Source organism: Netta rufina, assembly GCF_964035555.1.
Source record: "Netta rufina genome assembly, chromosome: Z".
NCBI lineage: Eukaryota > Metazoa > Chordata > Aves > Anseriformes > Anatidae > Netta > Netta rufina.
Window position 1 is genome coordinate 60,282,175 of NC_140126.1, and position 20,393 is coordinate 60,302,567.

Genomic DNA, 20,393 nt, shown 5'->3' on the forward strand with positions numbered 1-20,393 from the left:
TTCAAGTACCAATACAAGTATTGGTAATAAAGCTACCCATTAACTGAGAGGCCACTTGATTTCCACTTAACCCATCTGGTGGCATTTGGGAATAATTTAAACAGCCACAAGGTAGATTCAAAGAAGCAATTTAAAACTCCTCTCACAATTAGATGACATCAGTGACAACTGGGTCCAGGTTACCATTTTTTACGCCATGCACGTGCTTTCATTTACTTATAAGCAGCACTGTTGTACCACAACCGTCTAGCTGTTGTGGTACACAAGACTTCATTCTACCAGGAGGCTTCTCTATGTGATTTGTTTGTTTGAGGGGATGTAGTGAACAAAATGGCTCTTAAATTCATAAACAACATGAACATCAATATTTTAGGGGATTTTTGAAGTACCAGGTTTTCTGAGTTTGGTTTACTAGCCCTCACTGGTCTGCTTGTTTGCTTTACAGTGCCTTTAAAGTATTGACACTGAGAAGTATAACCAGGATTGGTTTAATTCCCAAGTTTATGTCAACTTCCATGAAAGGATTCAGATGAAGAAAACACTGAGGGTCTATTTTAGGAAAAAAAAAAATATTCTCATTGGATATTTTCAAAACATTGTAAAATTTTGTTCAAGAATTACTTTTAACACTAAATTTTAAAGTAATTTGAAAGGGTTTTGAAAAAAAGGACAAAGTTGAGGTATCACTGCAGGTACAATATTTATGTTCAGTCTGGAATGAATGTTCCCTAGTTTTGCATTTGAGTAAGAAAAGAGAAAATCACCTGGCTTATCCCAATCTGACAATCTTTCCTCCCATTATTTTTGGTTGAATCCTGAAAATTACATGTTTGCATACCCATGACTCTGCAGGCAGGTCCTTTAAATCACCTTTAATTTTTCTGAAATAGGAGATGCTGAGGTGGAAGAATTTAAGAAAATGAGGATAGCCAATAATTTCCCTTTTTCTCCCACCTTTTAATTTGCTTGAGAGTTTTGTTTCCAGCCGCTAGCAGCCATAGTGGAGTCTTCAGTAAGATAAGAATACACAAAATCTTTGTAATGGTGAGGTTGATTTGATAGCTTGTGATGACATGAAAAGGAATCCCTGCCTAGACCTGCAGTCTAGGCAAAGTAACTAAAGCTTTGACTACAGATAACCTCACTTAGCATTTTTATCTATAAGGAAAAGCAAATAGAAAAGTCTTCCACCATACATACTAGGTATGCTAGGCTAAGCTAACTAGGAACTACAAAGAAAGTGTCATCTCACATCTAAAGCTTTTTAACCAATCACAGACCGACTCCCAAATAAGAAATTATTTGAAATATTTGAAAATACTTTCACCCTCTGATTATCAAATGTACCTTTGAAACAATATGTATACAACATACACTCAGTGTTTGACATAGCCTGCCTAATCCATGCACACTATAATTTGTCCAAATACTACTTACAAACACAGCTGTCTTACTGCATTAGAAATACTGAGATTCCATTCACAGAAGATGCACATTAACTGTTTGGTTGGCTGCCCATTTTCACCCATGAAATTGAACTTACTAATACATTTAAAATGATGCCTGTTATTTTTAAAACAATTTAGCTAGAATTTAAATAATTTAGCACTTTCATGGTCTTTCTTGTTAATAGTAGTAGTATTATTTAAAGAAGTATGTATATTGCCATGAATACAAACATTTTTGAGGTATAGAACACCCACCTCAATAGATTTTTCCATTATTTTTTTTTTTTTTTTTTGGTAAGGGTACATGCAAAACCCATTTGTAAACAAAAATTTCATGATCAAGATATATACATTTTATTTGTCTCATTTATGGTTCCTGTTTACTAAAATTTGATATATATATATTTGTTTGTTTGTTTGTTTGTTTGTTTTTGTTTGTTTACCTAAGCTTACATATTACCAGGTCTGAGATCTCTCCTTTACAAGAGATTCTAAATGGTGAGGAGACATCAAGGTGAGGTGCAGCTATGTCTTTTTCCTCCAGCAGAGACAAAGGATCAATTTCTGGATAAGTTTTCTGCCTCTCCTTCCCCAAACACAAGCAGTCCTCCATGGGAGGCAAATCTGCCCTTTGAACAGCTTGCAGGATCAGGGCATCTGCATCCCCTTATCAGACTACCAGGGACAGGAAGAATGGCAGCTCCAGTTTTAGCTTCATGTGAAATTACCAGTCATATTACTCCAAATGTTTCAATGAGTCTTCCAGAGAGAAAGTGGAACTGTTGTTTCTTAAATTTAAAGAAGGAACTAATTAAAATTGTAAAAGAATGACAAATTACACCATTTACATGCAGCATAAAGCAGCAATACAAAGCACCCATATTTTTTGTTGCTCTACCCTGTGACTTTAAGAGAAGGCAGATATATCCCAGTGTACATGAATACTTCAGCATAAATAGTGTGAAACAAGCAAAAAAACAAATCCCAGACCACTGGCTAATTGTAGTACATACATTAAGACTTTTTTTTTTTTTTTTTTCATAAATGAGACTGTACTGTAGACAAGACTATTTTGGAGAAGGGGAAAAATTACTAAACTAAAGGGGAAAAATAATGACTCTAAATGGGGCAAAATAGCAGATCTATTGGAAACATGACAAAAACAGGATGTTAAGGAAAAAAAATTAAGTGGAGTCAACAAGGTTACACATAAGTAACACCTTAACATTAAAAGAAATCTATTTTCCATTTTGACCCGGAAACCTCTTCCATTAATTACTAAAATCTATTTACACAGCAACTAGATAAAATCAATCTGATTGCTCTCACTATTTTTGGCTGATCTGTGGGCTCTCAGCATTCAACAGACTGGCTCTGGTGGAGTCATTGCTGAGAAGCTCCAAGTTTCCGCGTTTTGCCACCTACATGGCTCTCCCAGCCACAATTTCTGGTATGCAAGCTCTCCTGTCCTGGATATGCAGAGTTTGTCTCAGGGCTCTGTCCCCTTGCCCCCAGCACAGACACAGTCGAGGCCATGCTTCCTCTCAGCCATATATGGAGGCAAAGCACCCGTATCACTGCTGAGCTTGTTATGAGGGGTTCTGACAGGCCCCACGGCTGAGCTTGCTTACACTAACCAGACATGGGGCACAGGACAGCAAAAATGGAAAAGAAAGACAAAGGGAGAAAAGTAGACCGGGGACAGGCAGTCCTTGGAGAGCTGGGAGAGGCTCACCTTCTCCCACACTTAACTCCCTTTTCTTCTAGGCAGCTTTCAAAAGAAGTGATATTAACACTTTATGCCTTGGTATCAATACATTATTTTTCTGCCACAATGGGGTTGTTCCAGGTGCAGTAAACATAAATTTTGTGCCTGCCAGTTCAGCAAAGAGACAGACACAAATATGGAAAAAGTGCATTCTGGCTTGGAGAATATCTCTTGTTGGGTAGGCAGAGCCTTGCACAACAGAAAGTAACGACCTGGATCGGCTTTGCTGGAGGTGAGGGTGGAGAAGAGAATACTTTGGAGACTCAGATGTCTGCTTGACTTTAATTTCAATCAACAGAAACTGCAAAAGTCAGCAGAGTCTGTTTAATTAAAAGACTCCTTGATCAGGCAATGTTTCCTTTTTAAAAAATATTTTGGATAGCTAAATACTAACAATTTACTATTATAATCCGACCAAACTTATGCCAGAAGACAGAGTTGCATTTTCTGTGCAGTGGTTCTGAGGCTAAGAAAGTTGTTCCGAGGCTCCCCTTCTCCTTCCCTGTCCTCATATTTAACCAAATCCAAATTAGCTCTCATGTGAAACTCCAGCTACCTCCGCCTCAGAGAAACCTGAAACCTTCTTACAGGACAGCCTGTCCCAGTCTTGAGTGTATTTTCAGCTATGGTTCTCTGGCAGTAGCTTCTTGTTTAATTAAAACAATCAGGTTCTCATCAGAGGATAGGAAATTGCTCTGGGCCTGCAAGGCACCTGAAAACAAACCTTGCTTAATTCCAATTTTAGTTGCAGCATAAATGGATTTATCTGGCCATGGCTTTCCTGACAGCCTCTCCCATCTGCTGGTGCAGACTGGTGATGCTAGTGAGCAGCAGCTACGCACTTCCCTTCTAATCACAGCAGGCAAATGCTGCTGGCTTCAAGTACTTACTTGAAGGGCTTTTCCCCAGTGTGTGTCCGGATGTGGTTGTTGAGTGTTGTAGCACCAGCAAAGGCCCGGCCGCAGTAGCCACACTTGAAAGGCCTGTCACTGGAGTGCGTAACGACGTGGTTTCTCAGCTCCGATGGCTGCGAGAAAGACTGGGAGCAGTGGCCGCACTGGTAGGGCCTGCAATGGGAAAGGGAAATACCATGCCGTCAGTGAGCTCTGTCATCCCAAGTCAAAAATGACGTGGACAGGAGCATCTGGTCTTCCCAGGAATTTCCAAAGAGAGCTGCGGGGGCAGTTTGTTGGGGCCTTCTTGGAAGACACATACCCAAATCATCTTGACTTCTTTAGCAAATGTAAAATACTTGTGCAGGAATCACCTGAGAGTCTGTGGGCATGGTGACCCACAAAACAGAATTCAACAAGCTAGTGAACTAGTACTACGTCAGATGTTTTCCTTATTTTCCCAAATTCAGTGTGGTTTGATTGACAGAAAATTCCTCATACAAGGCAGTTAAGAGGCTTAGGAAGTTCTCTGACTATTGGTGCTCACTACAGATATGTCTGGTTGTTGCAAATATGTTCTACAGGGATTCTGTAACTGCTTGTAATGAAAATCTTTATACTGGTTTGGAAGAATCTATTTTATTTTGTGTTTTGTTTTGTTTATTTCTTATTAACTTATTTTATTTTTGAGATCAAATTTTTGAGTGAAAGACACCGGAAAAATTAACTGCCATGTTTACAATTTTTAAATTTTCTATTTTCTATTTTCTTACTGCTATTGAAAATATTTTAATTTAATTAATAGGTTTCTCCCACCCAGACTGAAAATGTCTTTATTGTGATCTTGAAATGGAACACATAAATTAGGTTTTCAACATCACAGCTTGTTAAAAACAAACATAACAAACAAACAAACCTGACTGGGATGTTACGAATTCAGAGTTATAACAAACACTGTAAACACAGAAAGAAAAGAATACAAGACAGTAAAGTGAGACAGGACTGCTGAAATGCAAATACATTTGCTAAATGAAATTAAGTATAAAGAAACTGTATATATTTCTGCTTTGTAAAAAGTGATTTAATATCAATATACTTTTTTTCTTTTCATATTTCGTATAAGTTAGTGACAGAGTCCTACATGTTCCTCAGACTTTTTAAGGAAACTAAAAATCCAGGGATGGGAAAGGGATGAGGTGGGATTTGGGTGATATTTACCATGTAAAACATTTTAAAACACAGCTCTTGATGTCTGCATCTCAAGAGCCAATGGCAACCACCAACTTAATTGCTCTCTCTTTAATAAATGTGTATGCTTAAATGGCTAGAAACCAAAACTATAAGGAAGGGGACAATGGTGACCAAGCATGTACAATTCAATTAAGTGCAAAATAAAGTGAACTATCTCATTTGTCAAGTGAACTGCTTAATTGTGGCTACTTGCATCACTGAACACAAATACTATTATTTTACAGTGCTTCAGAGCACTGAACCCTGATTGTAGAATTTTTTAGCTTGATTAATAGCTTAGTATTGGTCAATAACTCGATAGCTTACAATTTTAATTACTTACATTTGAAAATCTAACTGCTCTCCAACAAGTTTGAAAGAAATATGTAAAATCTATGGATAGGTTACTTAACCTGGATGATACAGCCCTTAAAAATATGAATATATGCAAAATAATATTTTAAGAAGGGAAAAAAAAAAAAGAGTACTAAATATCTATTTTCTGTATTGGAAGACAAGCAGTAACATGTTTGATAATCTTCTCTGTGCAAGTGCATGGTTAATTTGCACAGAAAATATTTATCAAAGTTGACATGAAATTTCAAGTGCTGGTAAAACGAAGATGATTTGTGAATGCAGACTTATTTGTTTAGGCATTTTCAAATCAAAAACTTTTAAGCAAAAAGAATACATTAAGATATTCTGTATCCAAGAAACATTGATTTTTTTAATAGTGAAAGGGACCATTAACATCTATTAGCCTCTGGTTATCTATTTTTAACAGCTACTACAATAAATGATACAACACTACATAAAACCAATTAATCTTTTTTTCTTTCTTTCTTTTTTCTAACAGTCTATGTGATTAATTTCATATTCTGAAAAGTCACACTGTAACTTGTATGTAAATTGTTGAAATTCCAAGCCTATTATCAGTGAATATTAAGATACCAAGCAAAATCTTTTTACCACCTACACTGGCTCAAAACAAATTTTGAGTTTAAATATCCCTGTTTTCAAAGGATATACTCAGAATAAATTTCACTGGCCCAAGACAAAGAGCCCTGTAAAAAATTACCTATTATTAGATCACTTAGGCTGCATTTTTTCCATTCATCCATGTCTTGGCAGAACAGTTATTAAAGAAGTTAACCTACTCTTTTGGCAGATACATTTCTCCAATTTATACACATGCGATTCTGATTAAGAATGAAGTGGGCAGAATAAGTAATTTTTTCAGGCTAGATGTGTGACATATTAACTAGCTCATTTTAAAAAGAAAGCCTATATATGCATTGAAGTACTATCACAATTTAAAAATGCCATGTCTAATTTATACAGTAGATAGATTCAAAATATGCCAAATTTTCACAAATTTTGGATACTACGTTATTTTTTTCAAGAGAAAAAAAAAAAAAAAAACTTTCAGTAAGTAGAAAAGCTTTTTTTTTTTTTTTTTTTGGCTTTTTTTTTCCCTCCTATGGTAGCCATTCTACTGTGCTCAGAATTTTTTCTTGATGGAAATAAAATCAATGCTTAAAAAAATAAATAAATAAATAAATAAAGAGAGAGAGAGAAAGTGGAGCAGGAGAACTGGACGTGAGCAATGCTTGGTTCAGTGAATACGTTGATGTGGGCAGAGCAGGGCTGTCTTTGATGTAACAGTTATGTCTTCTGCCATCTCTTTGGAGATGGGACACTGAATCAAGATGGTGATCTCTGGTGATCTTAGAAGGTTACAGGCAGAAGGGACAAAGTGACAAAAACAGTGATCATCACAGGTGTTTTTTGCAATGGTGTGTTACTAGGCTGATTGTGGTCCAAGCCCAGAAAAGCTAATTCCCACAGGTATTACTTAGGACATGTTGTACCTAAAATATTCCTCTGCACATGTATAGGGAGATTTGCAAGCATGAAAGTAACTGGTTTGATAAAACAGGTGTACCAGGGCTTGAAAGTACATGCTGACTGTCTGAAGAAATATTTTTTCTATAAAAAATTATTCTTCAACTATCATGTGCCAGGAAGAACATAGCTTTGAATCTCTTCATCATTGCTTTTTTTTTTTTTTTTTTTTTTTTTAGCATTTTAAAGAAAGTTAAATTTAAGGACAGCTAAACCGATGTATAGCAATGTGCTGATAAAAGTGATGTGCTGACATCTGTCAAAAGCAGTTCTAATGTTTCTCATTAACTGCCTACCAACATATTTTCCTAGTTCCTGCATAAGCTTAAAGGAAGGATATCTGGAAGAAAACTCTTATGTTAGAAAAATTACACTTGTTATTGACCACATGGACCATCAATCAGCTATGTATCTTTAGTACTGTGTAGCATACATCAGCATTTTCTAGAAGCCTAATCTTATAGTTCCTGACCATATGATGGTCCACTAAAGTGAAATTCAGGAGGGAATGTCTGTAATGTAATAGTTTTCAGGTTTTTAAGTTATTTACATTTTGAGCTTTTTCAAGGTTTTCAAGTTGTGTTTTCAAAAATATTTTTTTCTCTCTAATTAAGAAAATCTCATGAATGATTTTGCCCTGTGGTGACAGTGTTTTTCCTGTCATGTGCTTTTGGAACTGAATTTTTCTAGGAGAAATTTCATCTTGTACATGACCAGTACAAATACCATGTTCCACATAAAGCTTATTGAGCATCACCAAAGCTCATGCTTTATGCAGCAGGTAGGCAACATGTTAGGACATAACAGTGTAAAACATCCATTTCTTCACATCTGGAATAGCTGATAGCTGCTGACAGGCAATTGTACATTTAGATTGATAATTTTTATATTTTCATTTAGCAAACACAACATATCACTCTGCTAATCTATCTTTTACCAGTCCTCTGCTGGAACAACGTACTTTCTAACCCCTAACTCTTAAGTACATCCAGCCAGTATAAACATATTTTCTGCATCATAAATCAGAGAAGGTGCACTTAAGGTGCATTGAATTTTTATAATCCTGAAAAATCTTATGATTATTTTCAACTGAATTTTCAGATTCTTTCCTTTATGATGAACTGGTTTCTGGTGAGGCCTCCTCAGAACCAAAGTTGCTGTTTTCAGGAGTCATGTGAAATGCCAATGCAATATTTAGGAGATGAGTTCCTCATAATGGTAAATTTTTGAATACCTGTAATTCTACACTGAAACACTGTCACACCAGGGAGACAAACTAGCCCATTGATGCTGGTTTTGCATGTTGTAAAAGCCTAGAAAAGCACCAACTGAAAGACAGACTGGCAGGCAGTTGAAGGTGCTTTTCTCATTGTTGAGGGCTAAGAAGAAAACAATATGATCGTTGTCAGTGCCGAGTACCGAGCCCAGCAACAAAACATGCCATTCAGCCCAAGGCAGGGTTTCATGGCATTGCAGGGGAAACTGTCACACCACAGCCTCTCATAGAAATGAAAGCAGAGAGTGCTGAAATGCTACGAGCATTGGTTTTCATGGCCAAACTTCAAGAATCTCTAAAACATGCAGTAACCAAGGATAAAGAGCACAACTGCATCCAGAGAAGCTAGGTAACAGTTTGCTGAACAGAAACATATTTTGGAGGGAGTTCTTCTTCTAACAAGTTGAACTAAGAGTCTGTAGAACAAATTGACACTTAAGGGTATTGCTAGCTTGCACACTGAAGCATTCTTAGCATCGCTGTGACCATGAGTGGGTTACATTCACTAAAACTGGACCCAACTCTACATCCCCTGCTGCTGTGGTGTTCTGCTTACACAGCAAGGCTACAGCCCTGAGCACTTCATGCATGAAGCATCAGCACATACAGGGAAGCTGAACCCACCGGGGATTCTAGGATTGCCTTTTACAAATGTTTGCGGAGGAGCTAACAAAACCAGAAAGTTAGAGCAAGTAAGTGTTGTCAAACTTTTGAAGCTGTCAGGGAGAGGTGTTACTCTGTACACGCTTTGTTATTATTAACTATGAGTACTGGGAGTTTGCAAACCTTTGTAAAAAGATTATGCAAGAACAAGCATTAAATTCAGCATGATGTTTACTTTAATTAAGCAATATTCCGTAGCACTCTATAAACAGAAATAGACAACTCTTGCTCACATTTACTTTTTGTTTGTCTTTTTTGGAGATGTTTAAATTAATTAATGGGCTTTAAGGAGAGTATCAAGGTCAAAGGCACAGAACCTATAAAGTAAAAGATAAACACAAAATGACCTGGTCTATGATATTAGAGAATAAAATCTATTAAATTTTCAGTTTTAAACTACGAGCTCATGTTTTAAAACAAAACAAAACAAAAACCTCACAAGTAAATTTTGAGCTGTAACAGCAAAATAGATGTACAATAATAAACAAGAACTTTGAATAAACAAGAATTGCAAGGGCCAGGTAATATCTACAATTTATTAGTCTCCAATACGGTTATATAGAGAGGGATTTTCCTAAAATTGTCAGCTTAAATACTTGGCAGTCAATGAGAATATATACCACACAGATGCACAAACTGTATATGAAAATGTTCTACAGACAGCTCTCAGGACTTGCAACCATATGCCTTCCTTCAATAACAATACATCCTGAAAGTGGTGATCAAAGTGAGAAACATGAAAGATGTTGTTAAAAGAAACTGCACCATTAGCTGAAGGAAAAGAAAAAAAAATCACTGATTTTTTTATATAATTATATAAAATTATATAAATATTTATAAAATTATATATATATTGCTCTAAAAATGATTCACGGAGGCTTCTGCTGTATAGGACTTTCTGGAGTCCCCAGATAGTTTTGTTGAGATTTTCTGCAACACTGGGGGAAATAAAAGAAAAGAATACAGATTTCTGACTCCTGCTTCTGGAAGAGTTGCTCAGAATACTTCTGTCTGAGCAAGGTTTAAAAAAAACCTGAAAGGCTCAGCAAGTCCCAGAATTCAGATCTTGATTTAAGATCCATCTCTCACATTCTCTCTAACCTTATTTACTATTAGCTTCCAAGAGGAACCTTACAAATTTTAACAAGCTAAAAAGTATCTTTGTGGATGGGGAGAAGTAAATTATAAGTAAACCATTAAATAAAATTAATTTCAATTTAAGTTGCAATGCTAATCTTTATCTAAAACAGCAAAAAAACTGATCTTTAAAATTCTTCCTATTTTGTATTCATATTGTTTTTTAAAAAATGTATTTATAAAATCATCTGTTTGTTAAATAGGAACATTTATTTCTCTCTACCTAATGGAAATAAATATATATATATATATATATTTTATGTCTGTCCACCTTTCTGCTTTCATTCAGATGTTTTCTGAGCCTGAGTAGCTTTAAAGGTGTTTTTTTGTTTGTTTGTTTTGTTTGTTTGTTATTATTTTGTTTTTATTTCTCAAATCCCAGCTAAGCTGCTTTTCTCAAATATCTGTCCATGATTTGGACTCCTGTATGTTTTCATACAGGAGTCAAAGATGTTTTCCCTGCACCTCATGCTGTAGGTAATCAGCATTGTTGAAAAACAAATACAAAGCCAGAACAGATAGTCTAAAGTCATTTCCTAGAGTAGACAGCCCTTGCTGCTTCAGTCACATCAAAGATATAGTGGCTGGTTTGCTCACAAATTGCTGACAATAAATGGGGAGCTGTTTATCAGCTGGAGTGGTGCTGCAGGTATCGGCAAGAAAATACAAACCAGAGAGTTGTATCCAGTACTTCAGGCTGGCAGGCAGGTATTCTTTCACAAATCATACCCTATCTTCTTGGTTGCAGGAAATTTTGTACAACACTTTAGGAACGTTTCATGTGGATAAATACAATATGTTCAAGAAACCAAAGACAACTCTTTTCCAGCCACTAAATAGTTTATCTATTGGTACCTGGCTAAAAGACCAAAACCTCACCATGATGTAAGTTCAACCTGTGATGATTTCAAAGTAGGAATATGAGAAACCAAATCCTAGAACAGATATGATCTGCACTAACAATTACTTTGGTATTTAGAACACTACATGAATTGCAATGAGCCTGAACAGATTCATGTGACTGAAGCCCCACTTCAAAAGATCTATTCGGAAATGCTTTTACGACAATTATGTTGATGGCATGTCTCACAAAAACAAAGAACGCATTACAAAAGTGGCCTCCTCAAGCAGTCTACATAATTTATTTAATTAGAAGATAGAGATGTAAGCCATTCTTCAGTAAAGAGGGAACATGGCTGTCACAAAACAGCATCTCAGTAACTGTATGTATTGAACACATTGTTCCTCAGTGTGTCTTGCATCCTTTTGAGATTAGAGTTTCTACATAATACAACAGAAAAAGTTTCATAAGAAAAATTTCAACAGAAAAGTTTCATAAGAATTGGATTCACAAAAAACAACAACCAAAGATGAAATCAGCTAAATGGTTAGCATGAGTATTTAGAAAGAGGCATTAGCTATTACATTTCAAATCATCCTGAAAGCTTCTACGTCAACATTTAGTCTTTACTCACTGATTAACCATCCTTCTGCCCCAATCCTCACCAAATTTTTAGAGTCCTTTCTCTAATCACTCTTTACTCTCTTTGGTCCTGCAGGGGAGAAGTAAGCACCTGTCCTCTGATCTAGATAATTTGATTAATATGTCATAGGGTATTCTGAGGAAAAAATGCTCTACACTTTCATGGTGAATCTGGCCTGTATTGCATGGACAAATTTTTGCAGAGGCAAATTGGAAAGACGCCATAAATCAGAAACCTACTAATGATGGTGATCACCTCCAAAGCGGAAGACTTGAGTTCCAGCTTGTGTTTCAATTAACATTAGACACAGGATACTTAGAAGAAAATAGAATAAAAATGTAGACCTCCAAGATGACAGCCCTGATACTCAGGTTGACTTATCTTCTGTTGTTCTCTCTGGCAAATTAGTATTTAACTACACCTTAGAGTGCAGAACAGCTCCATTAGGAGATACTCTTCTTGTACTAATTATTATCTGCAGCTTGGTTCTTTATAAAGGGAGATACAAGTTCAAGTAAAGGAAGGGATGAAATGTAGTCTTCACAACCTGGCTGGATGAATTGCTGAGAAACCATGTGGAGGATTTTCACAGCATAGCTCTTCTAGACCCCTGATGCAGCATTTTATGCTCTTCTATGCATCTGCTTAGGATGCTTTAATACTGAAAAAGTCTACTAAACTTTGGAGAGTGGACCTTTCAGGACATATATTATACATTGTGGCACTTAAATTGGCCATTGTGTCCTACAGCTTCTTTAGTGTAGCATTTTTTTCTGCTAAGACTAAGAAAATGTTGATTTTTATTTTTTATTTATTTATTTATTTATTTATTTATTTTTGCGATATTATGAACTCTTCAAATTCTATGAAGATTTGAGTGGAATTGAATTTATTCCTAGCATGCTTGAAGTATCATCCTGGAAAACTGTATTTATACTCTAGTGTATTTTTACTCTCAGAATCACACAAGTACATGTGTACACGTAGATAATCACATACACAAAAAGACATAGACAGGCATACAGAGACTCACAGGTGACTGTTTTTATAGTGTTTTGTTTAAATGAAATTCACAATTGAATGCTGTTTTGAGAACAAGTTGCAAGGAATTCAGCTGTTCTGCTCAAACCTTTTCACAGCTGAAGAAGAGACAAAACAGGGACAGCTTTTTTATTGAATTAATTTGATTTTTGTCTTTTGTCCTGCCAGCTATCAAAATTGTCAAATAAACCAGCTTTGATTCATAAATAATGGTTCCATTATATTTACTGTGCCACCGGTCAGAGTACCTGAAATTTTAATTCACTTGTTCAGCTAAATTTCATCCTCAGTTCACGGCCATAAAATTCTGTATTGACAAACTTTCAAACCAACTTTGACTCTGAGGTATCTAGTCAACATTTTTCTTCTGTGTGGATATTAGTTTATTGAATAAGTGGCATCTGTTTTCCTCCACATCACTAGTGGAGTAGGTATTTCCTTTTGACAGCTTTGCACGATTTATGGGTTTGCATGCTCTGAAGAAAAATAGTACTAAGCAAAAAATTCCAATTCATTACCTCTTAGTACTTAATTAAGTTCATACACATTGCACACTATAGGTGAACCCTGAAATGACTGTGACAGCCACTGAGCAGCAAGTTAGATTATCTTTAGAAGACAGAGAGACTTTTAATTATCTTGACCTCATTTTTCCTTCTATGATATTCATAAATTTTCCTTCTATTTTGTTGCTTCCAACAGATGTACCAAACCATTCTGAAAACAAGATTATATCCTTAGCTATTTCCTTTTATCTATACGTTTAGGCACCAAATGTTTTTACAAATAGTGAAGTCAACCAATGGTTTTTATCAGCTTACTTCACAGATCAGCAGATGAATTATGTTGTACAGGCTCCTCCTAATAATGGTTTGGTTTTGGAAATGATAACAGCTTGATAAAAGAATAAAGCAGTGGATCTGGCTATCAGTAGATACAGAAATAAAGAGAGCCTGGGTTTTACCTGTCAGGGTTCTGCGTACACACATGCATCTGTAAGAGGATCCGCTGGGTGAAAGTCTTAAAGCATTGCCCACATTTCCAAAGATGCCAGTCACTGAACTCAGAATTTAGTTGGCTTGTTGAAGTTGGGCTTGCAAGAACTCGTTGGTTTTTGACACTGATCTGGTTAAATCCTGACTCGATGGACCCAGATTTATCCAGGAGAGAAAAATTTCTGCTACACGGAGTCTGTGGAAATACTACGGATCGCTGTGGAGTGGCAGGGGATAGTTTGCTACTTTTATTAAATGGCTGTAGGGTGTCTTGTCTGGACATGGCCTCCATTACAGTCGAAGGGACATTCACTGAGAGAAAACAAGAAAAGTAAATAAGATCCTTTTTATGCCTTTTTAGAACTAATACAATCTTGGGAGACACCAGAAAAACAAAAACAAAAACAAAAAAATAATAAAAAAAAACCACCCAACCAAACAAACAAACAAAAAAAAAAACCACAATCAAACAAACAAAAAAACAACCCATTCTCCATTTTATTCACACCAGAATTATACACTTCTGTTTTAACAATTTATTTATTTATTTTTTTAAACGGCTTGAACAAGACAGTGGTCTGAATGGATGATGCTGATTCTGTAACACTAGAATGAAAATTCATACAAAGAGGTATCTGAGACTGACAGGACTCAGAGAAACCTGACTGTGATATACATTTATTATACAATGAGATTGTCATGTGAAAGAAAGCACTGCTGTACTTGTGATACCCTGACTCTTCATGCTGCAGTCAGCATGTGCAATTGCTATATCACAGACAAGCATGAATTTTGAAAGCATGAAGAAAAAAATCTCTGTTCAGACACTTCTTGAGATACAACAGGGTTTACATATCTCCTGCAGCAATAGTTTCCTTATCCTTTAAATATTCAGACACTAAGAGTATTATTACATCTCACAAATAGTCAAACAACCTACATAATATAAAGCCAGTGACTTCACCATGACCTGTATGATTAATGCTAATAGCAGTCAGATTACCATGAGACAATGCAAAGTATAGGCAGAGATATCTTTGTGCATTGTTTTCCCACCTACAAAATAGGAACAAGCTACAGCTTATGAGGTACTTATTTCAGCAACAGTTGCAATAAACTGTTCTCACAAAGAAGCAGTTCAGTATTAAATTTGGATATCATATGATAAGGAAGGCAGGAATTCAAACATACAGAAGAAAGTTGAACAGCTGCCTCATCCCTTGACTACCATACCATCTAGATCATGCAGTGAATGAAGCAAGGGTCGTATGGAAAAAATTGAGTCAGATAATGGGAGATTAAACCACAATGAAAAAAAAAAAAAAAAAAAAAAAAAAAAAGCATAAAGCATAACTTAGGCCACCTGCAACCAGTGCATTCTCATGTTTTCTAATTTTGTCATGCTCGACCTCACGACATAACATTTTAATGGAGACTTTTAAATTATATGCATGCATGTGTCTATGTCTCCACATGTTCACGTTTAGTTACTGTCACAAAGCATTTATACTTGTGTATGTGTATAAAAATTACCTATTTAAACAGGTGATTGGAAACTGCACTTTTGCTTAGGTAAGTCATTATAATAGATTTCTAAGAGCAAATATGAGAATTAAATTTCATTTATGAACTGGAATAATCTAACATCATTTAATATATAATAAAAGTGTAATAAAAACTAACATTATGGTAATACATTATATTATACCAATTACTTCAAAAAGTTATGTTTTACTTTATTTTCTTAATCACAATGTTCCTAATATTATATGCTAATTTATATACTTAAGTTGAGGTCCCTTCTACTGTATTTTTCTTTGGAGTATGTGAGTACCTGATTTCTAAGCAGAGTTATATCCTTGGGTCTGTCTGTTACAAGTTTCCAGACGTATAATCTGGACATCTTTCATGTCTCTAAAAATGTTCAGAACAAGAGGTAACTTTCATTTTCCCACAGCAACCTCGCAGAAGAAAAAGATCCCTTTCTTTTTTTTTTCCTTCTTCCCCTTATTTTTTTTTCTTTTAATTTTATTCATAGAAGTCCATGGAAGCAATAAGATCAAATTTTCCACTGAGTCAAAATACTTCTGTGCAGTAGATATGCTTATGGGTTCAAGTAGTACTTAAGTCTTATAGCAGCCTGTAACTGGCTCCATGCTCAGAGATGAATTTCATCTACTCATGTCAGTTTCTCTCTGCAGAAAAAAATCAAACTTTTCTCACAGAAAAATAACAAGTCACAATATTTATAAATTTAACCATAATGCTGTGCTTTTCAAACAAAAGTTTTGTAAAGCTTTGGCTCATGACAGAAAAAATAATATTTCTACGTTGTACACTGCAGAGCATGAGTTTAATCAGCAAACATTACTGCTAGTAATTTAATTTCTTTTAAACTCTTCTCAAGCCCAACAGATTTGAAAACTCAAGATGAAAAAGGATGTTTATTTTTGACAGTTTAATCCCTGCTATCTTACTGTTTTATTGCCCCATGGTTCACTACTTAAGTTGCTACAAGATGAGAGTTCTTACAATAGCTGTTTAAGTATCCAAATGCCTAATGGAAAAAATGTATCGTATATATAATTGATTATACGTGAGCAACCACAGGGTCACTTTAGACCAAAGTCAGTCAAGCATCCATTATTGGTTTCTTCCACCATGTAGACATACATAGCTGTCAAAACAGAAAAAAAAAAAAAAAAAGAAAAAAAAAAAAGGTCTTTGATGCAACTTCTAATCAAGTTCCACATGAAAATAGTGAAATTGAAAGGTGTGCTTGGATCACCTAATCCCATTATAGACAAAGGTATCCAGCACTTGATTGCAATAAAAATTGGGTCCTGTGTTATAAGTTTCATGCTTAATCTTGTGATGATTCCTAGTAAAATAAAATATTGAGAAGAGGTACAAGTATGAATGAAAATGGGGATGGTCAGGATGGAATGGAAGTTCATTGTCATTTCAGGCTATTTCTGCTCAACTTATATTGAGATGAGCTCAATTTTATCTTTTAACTATAAGAAACTCATCTCTACAGTCACACAGACAAAGCATTTCTCAAGGTACTCGGGCAACAGAATGAACAGTCGCTAACAGAGGCCTGATGGACCTACAGTACATTACTCTTTTGGCTACCCAGTCTCTAGTGATAGGTCTTGTAACAAATGGAGAGAATCAAGCTCTTCTTAAATCAGTTAAAAACCGGTTAGGAAGCCAAGCTATCCTTAAATCAGTTAAGAATATACTACTAATAGTGAACCACTTATAAGGAATAGTGATTCCACACACTATTAAGTTAAATGGGGCTGCTGTAATGGGAAATCTGCATGGACCTGCACACTTTCAGACACCTCAGTTTAATTATGTAATTATATTGTGATGTTGGTAGCTTAAGTGCGTCAGCTTCGGAGTTTTATTTAGTATACATCAAGCTTACTTTAAATATATAGCCACTTTCATTTAATGTCTTAAAATATCCTAGGAATATAACTGATTAGATATGAAACAGGAATTCTGGCTTGTGCTGGAAGAAATACAGAAGGAACTTACAATTTTCATCTTGTGCAATGCACTGGAGAGGGATTCCAAAGAAAGATGTGTAGCTGTCATTGTACCACACCAATAGCTCTGTACCCCGTGGGATATCTATACAAGCCCGGTAGAATATATTTGACCTAATCAAGAGAAAAAGAAAAAATGCTGAATTTAGGAATAGAGCACTCCTCTTATCATGCACAGCATTACAATAGAAATCCATGGTTTTGGAACCATTTCTGCACATAACTAAATTAATATCTTACTGAATATTTTAAAACTGAATTTATCCTCAGTAAAGGACTTTGGCAGGTTTCTGTAGTGCAGCTAACAAATTGCTCTTAACTAATTTGTAACTAATGTGTTTTAAATACCACCTTTACACTAATGTTAGGATTTTATGAGAAGACTGATATTTTCTTACAATGTCCCTTTGAAAATTATTTTAGAAATGCAACACCTTGTTCATTTTGTACAATGTACACAGTTCAGTGAGTTAACCGATTGAAACAGATTTGCATTTACTCTCTAAGCTGAAGTTAATAAATTGTAGGAGTAAATACATGACGGTTCTTTTAATTTGAATGAGTGCTTTTATCCAGAGGTTTTTTATCGTATGATGTGTCCTTTCATTAGAGAAGTATGCCACCAAAAAGAGAGATCTTGGATTATTGAGTAAAATAGATTTTGGTTTAGGAAAATGCAAAAAATGGAGTCAATCTGAACACACAACCACAGAATTCTTCCTCTGTACAAAACATGAGGATAACATTGATGATCCTTGAGTAAGTATAAACTAGTGTTACCTTAAACATTATCACATCACTCTGTGGGAAGACTGTGGATAATCCTAGACCAAAAATGAAAAATCCTAAAATCTGTAGTATAAAAGCTACAGCCTTATCCTGATCATGCACTGGTGTAAATAGCTTCAGAGTGATACTTTTACCATTAACAGTTTTACATAGGGACAAAAACTGTGTAAGATTAGATTCAGGCACAAGATAAAATAAAAATGTTTATAGTTTGTAGTGCCTTTTCCCTTACGCTTCACACGGAACAGTAAAATACCCTTATGTGAGATGGATAGAAGTTCAATATATACAAGAAGAACAATCTACTCCATCTGAAGGATTACCTACCAAAATAGTACCGTCAAAGTCCCAAGAAATGACCATTTTTTATAACAGCTTATGTAAGGCAGAAAAACATCTATATACCAAATAAGTAAATAAATAAATAAAATAATGTTAAGCCTCAACCAGTTTTCTCAGTGAAGAATTGCTACAAACGTTAGCCTGAAGTTCAAGATAAAAGTGTTTAGGGTTGGTAGGCCTTAAATTTAGACTTTCTATAAAGAATTGGCTGTAGCAATGCAATTTGTTCCTTGTATAACACTGCAGACATAAGGAGAATCCTTTACCACATTTTTCATGGCAGTGAGATATGCACTTGTCAACATATTTTGTCACCGCAAAGTGGCTCTTGGCAACAGGATCATAAAGATCAATAAAAAAGTGCAGATTCTCAATATTTTACTAGCAGCTGCAAAAATTTCATTTATCTTGTTATTTTCCTCGCTTACTGCCACCCTGTCTCAGGAGGGCACTGCTAGCTAAGCAGAATGGTTTTCCTACTGTTCTATGAATATCTGACAAAAACTCTCCCCTTTGTGTCTCACTCTCCTTCCCTCCTCCTCTTCTCTTCTTCTCTCTCTTTCTTCCCAGCACTGCACATTTCATTAATTCTTTCCACCGTTACATAAAAATGAAAATCAGAGCCATGCTATAAATTACCAGTATCTCCTAACTTGAGAAAAATTGAGTCTACTTTGTACTTCACCCTTGTAACATTTCATCTCTCAGTTTGGCTTCCCTTAACATAAACACAGCAGCCCAGCAAATGAATGTGCTAAAACCAAATGACACACTTCGCCGCTGAAAGAGCAGAACTGTTTTTGAGCAATGGGTGGTCTGTGAGGCTTGGAGTAGGCCGGAAAAAAAAAGTGTAAGCGTACACCGTTCCTTACAAGCGTGCAGAGCTTCCAAAACTCGCAGAAATCTCTGCATGCTGAAGTACATCAAAGGGATTTTTCCCTTTTCGGATAATATTTCCTTTGCTGACATGTATTTAGTATTGTGGTTGGATGACTCATAAAGATAGCTTCATGGCGTCCCAACGCAGTTGAAGCAGAACACATGCCAACAAACATTATTGTCAGCCTCAAAATAAAAACAAAACGTTCAGCTAAGGGTCAATCAATCAAGAGCACTTTGAAGAAAATTCCATTTAGATATTACAAATCATAACAGAATGAATTTAAACCAGCTGACTTTCTGTGAGGAGGACGTCCATGTACAATAAAAATTAGGCCGGTTTTTCAGTGTCCAACTTTTCTATTTTCTTACACTTGGATGCAGTCACTTGTGATGGATGCCAGTTTTTTAAATTGTGTTTTTGTAGTTCATTTTATAAAGATCTGAAGTAATCAAAAACAGATCAACAGAGGGAACTCTAAGTAAAAAACTCCATCATGAAAGGAAAGTTGTAAAATCCACTTAATATTGACAGATGTGTAATGACTTTCTCATGTTCATGTTCCATTTAGGTTTGTCATCTATATATATGTACACATTTTTATATATTTATGTATATATGCGCGCACACCCTGCCACACCGAGAAATACTTCACAAGATACCTACAAAAATACTCTTTCATCACAGCAATCCTTATTCATTATCCACTGCATTTATTTAAAAACAGACAGGATTTTAGCTATAAATATCAGATATTTAAGGGTATAATAAAAGATTTGTAATGTATAAATAGGATTGTTATTTTTTTAAGTGTAGCATTATTTAGTCAACTGGCCAGAGAATAAAAAAGCTGAAAATGCAATTGAAAAATTTTACTGTTGCTAAATTGGAACCCTATGGGAAAATCAAACTTTATATATATTTCATTTTAGCTTGCTTTTGTATGTTTTATTTTTAATTTTAAAGATACTTTAAATAA

The 20,393-nt window shown here is 35.4% G+C and overlaps 1 protein-coding gene across 1 annotated transcript in view; it reads right to left on the bottom strand.

Annotated features, from left to right (window-relative positions):
- The window catches only part of PRDM6 (PR/SET domain 6), a gene marked incomplete at both ends in the record, with an annotated part of 73,706 nt that overhangs the window by 2,972 nt on the left and 50,341 nt on the right, over positions 1–20,393 (bottom strand). The window contains 3 exons of the mRNA XM_084305668.1: positions 4,107–4,283; positions 13,810–14,152; positions 17,393–17,517. Of these exons, the coding sequence (XP_084161794.1) occupies positions 4,107–4,283; positions 13,810–14,152; positions 17,393–17,517 (645 nt within the window). The remainder of the gene's footprint in view (positions 1–4,106; positions 4,284–13,809; positions 14,153–17,392; positions 17,518–20,393) is intronic.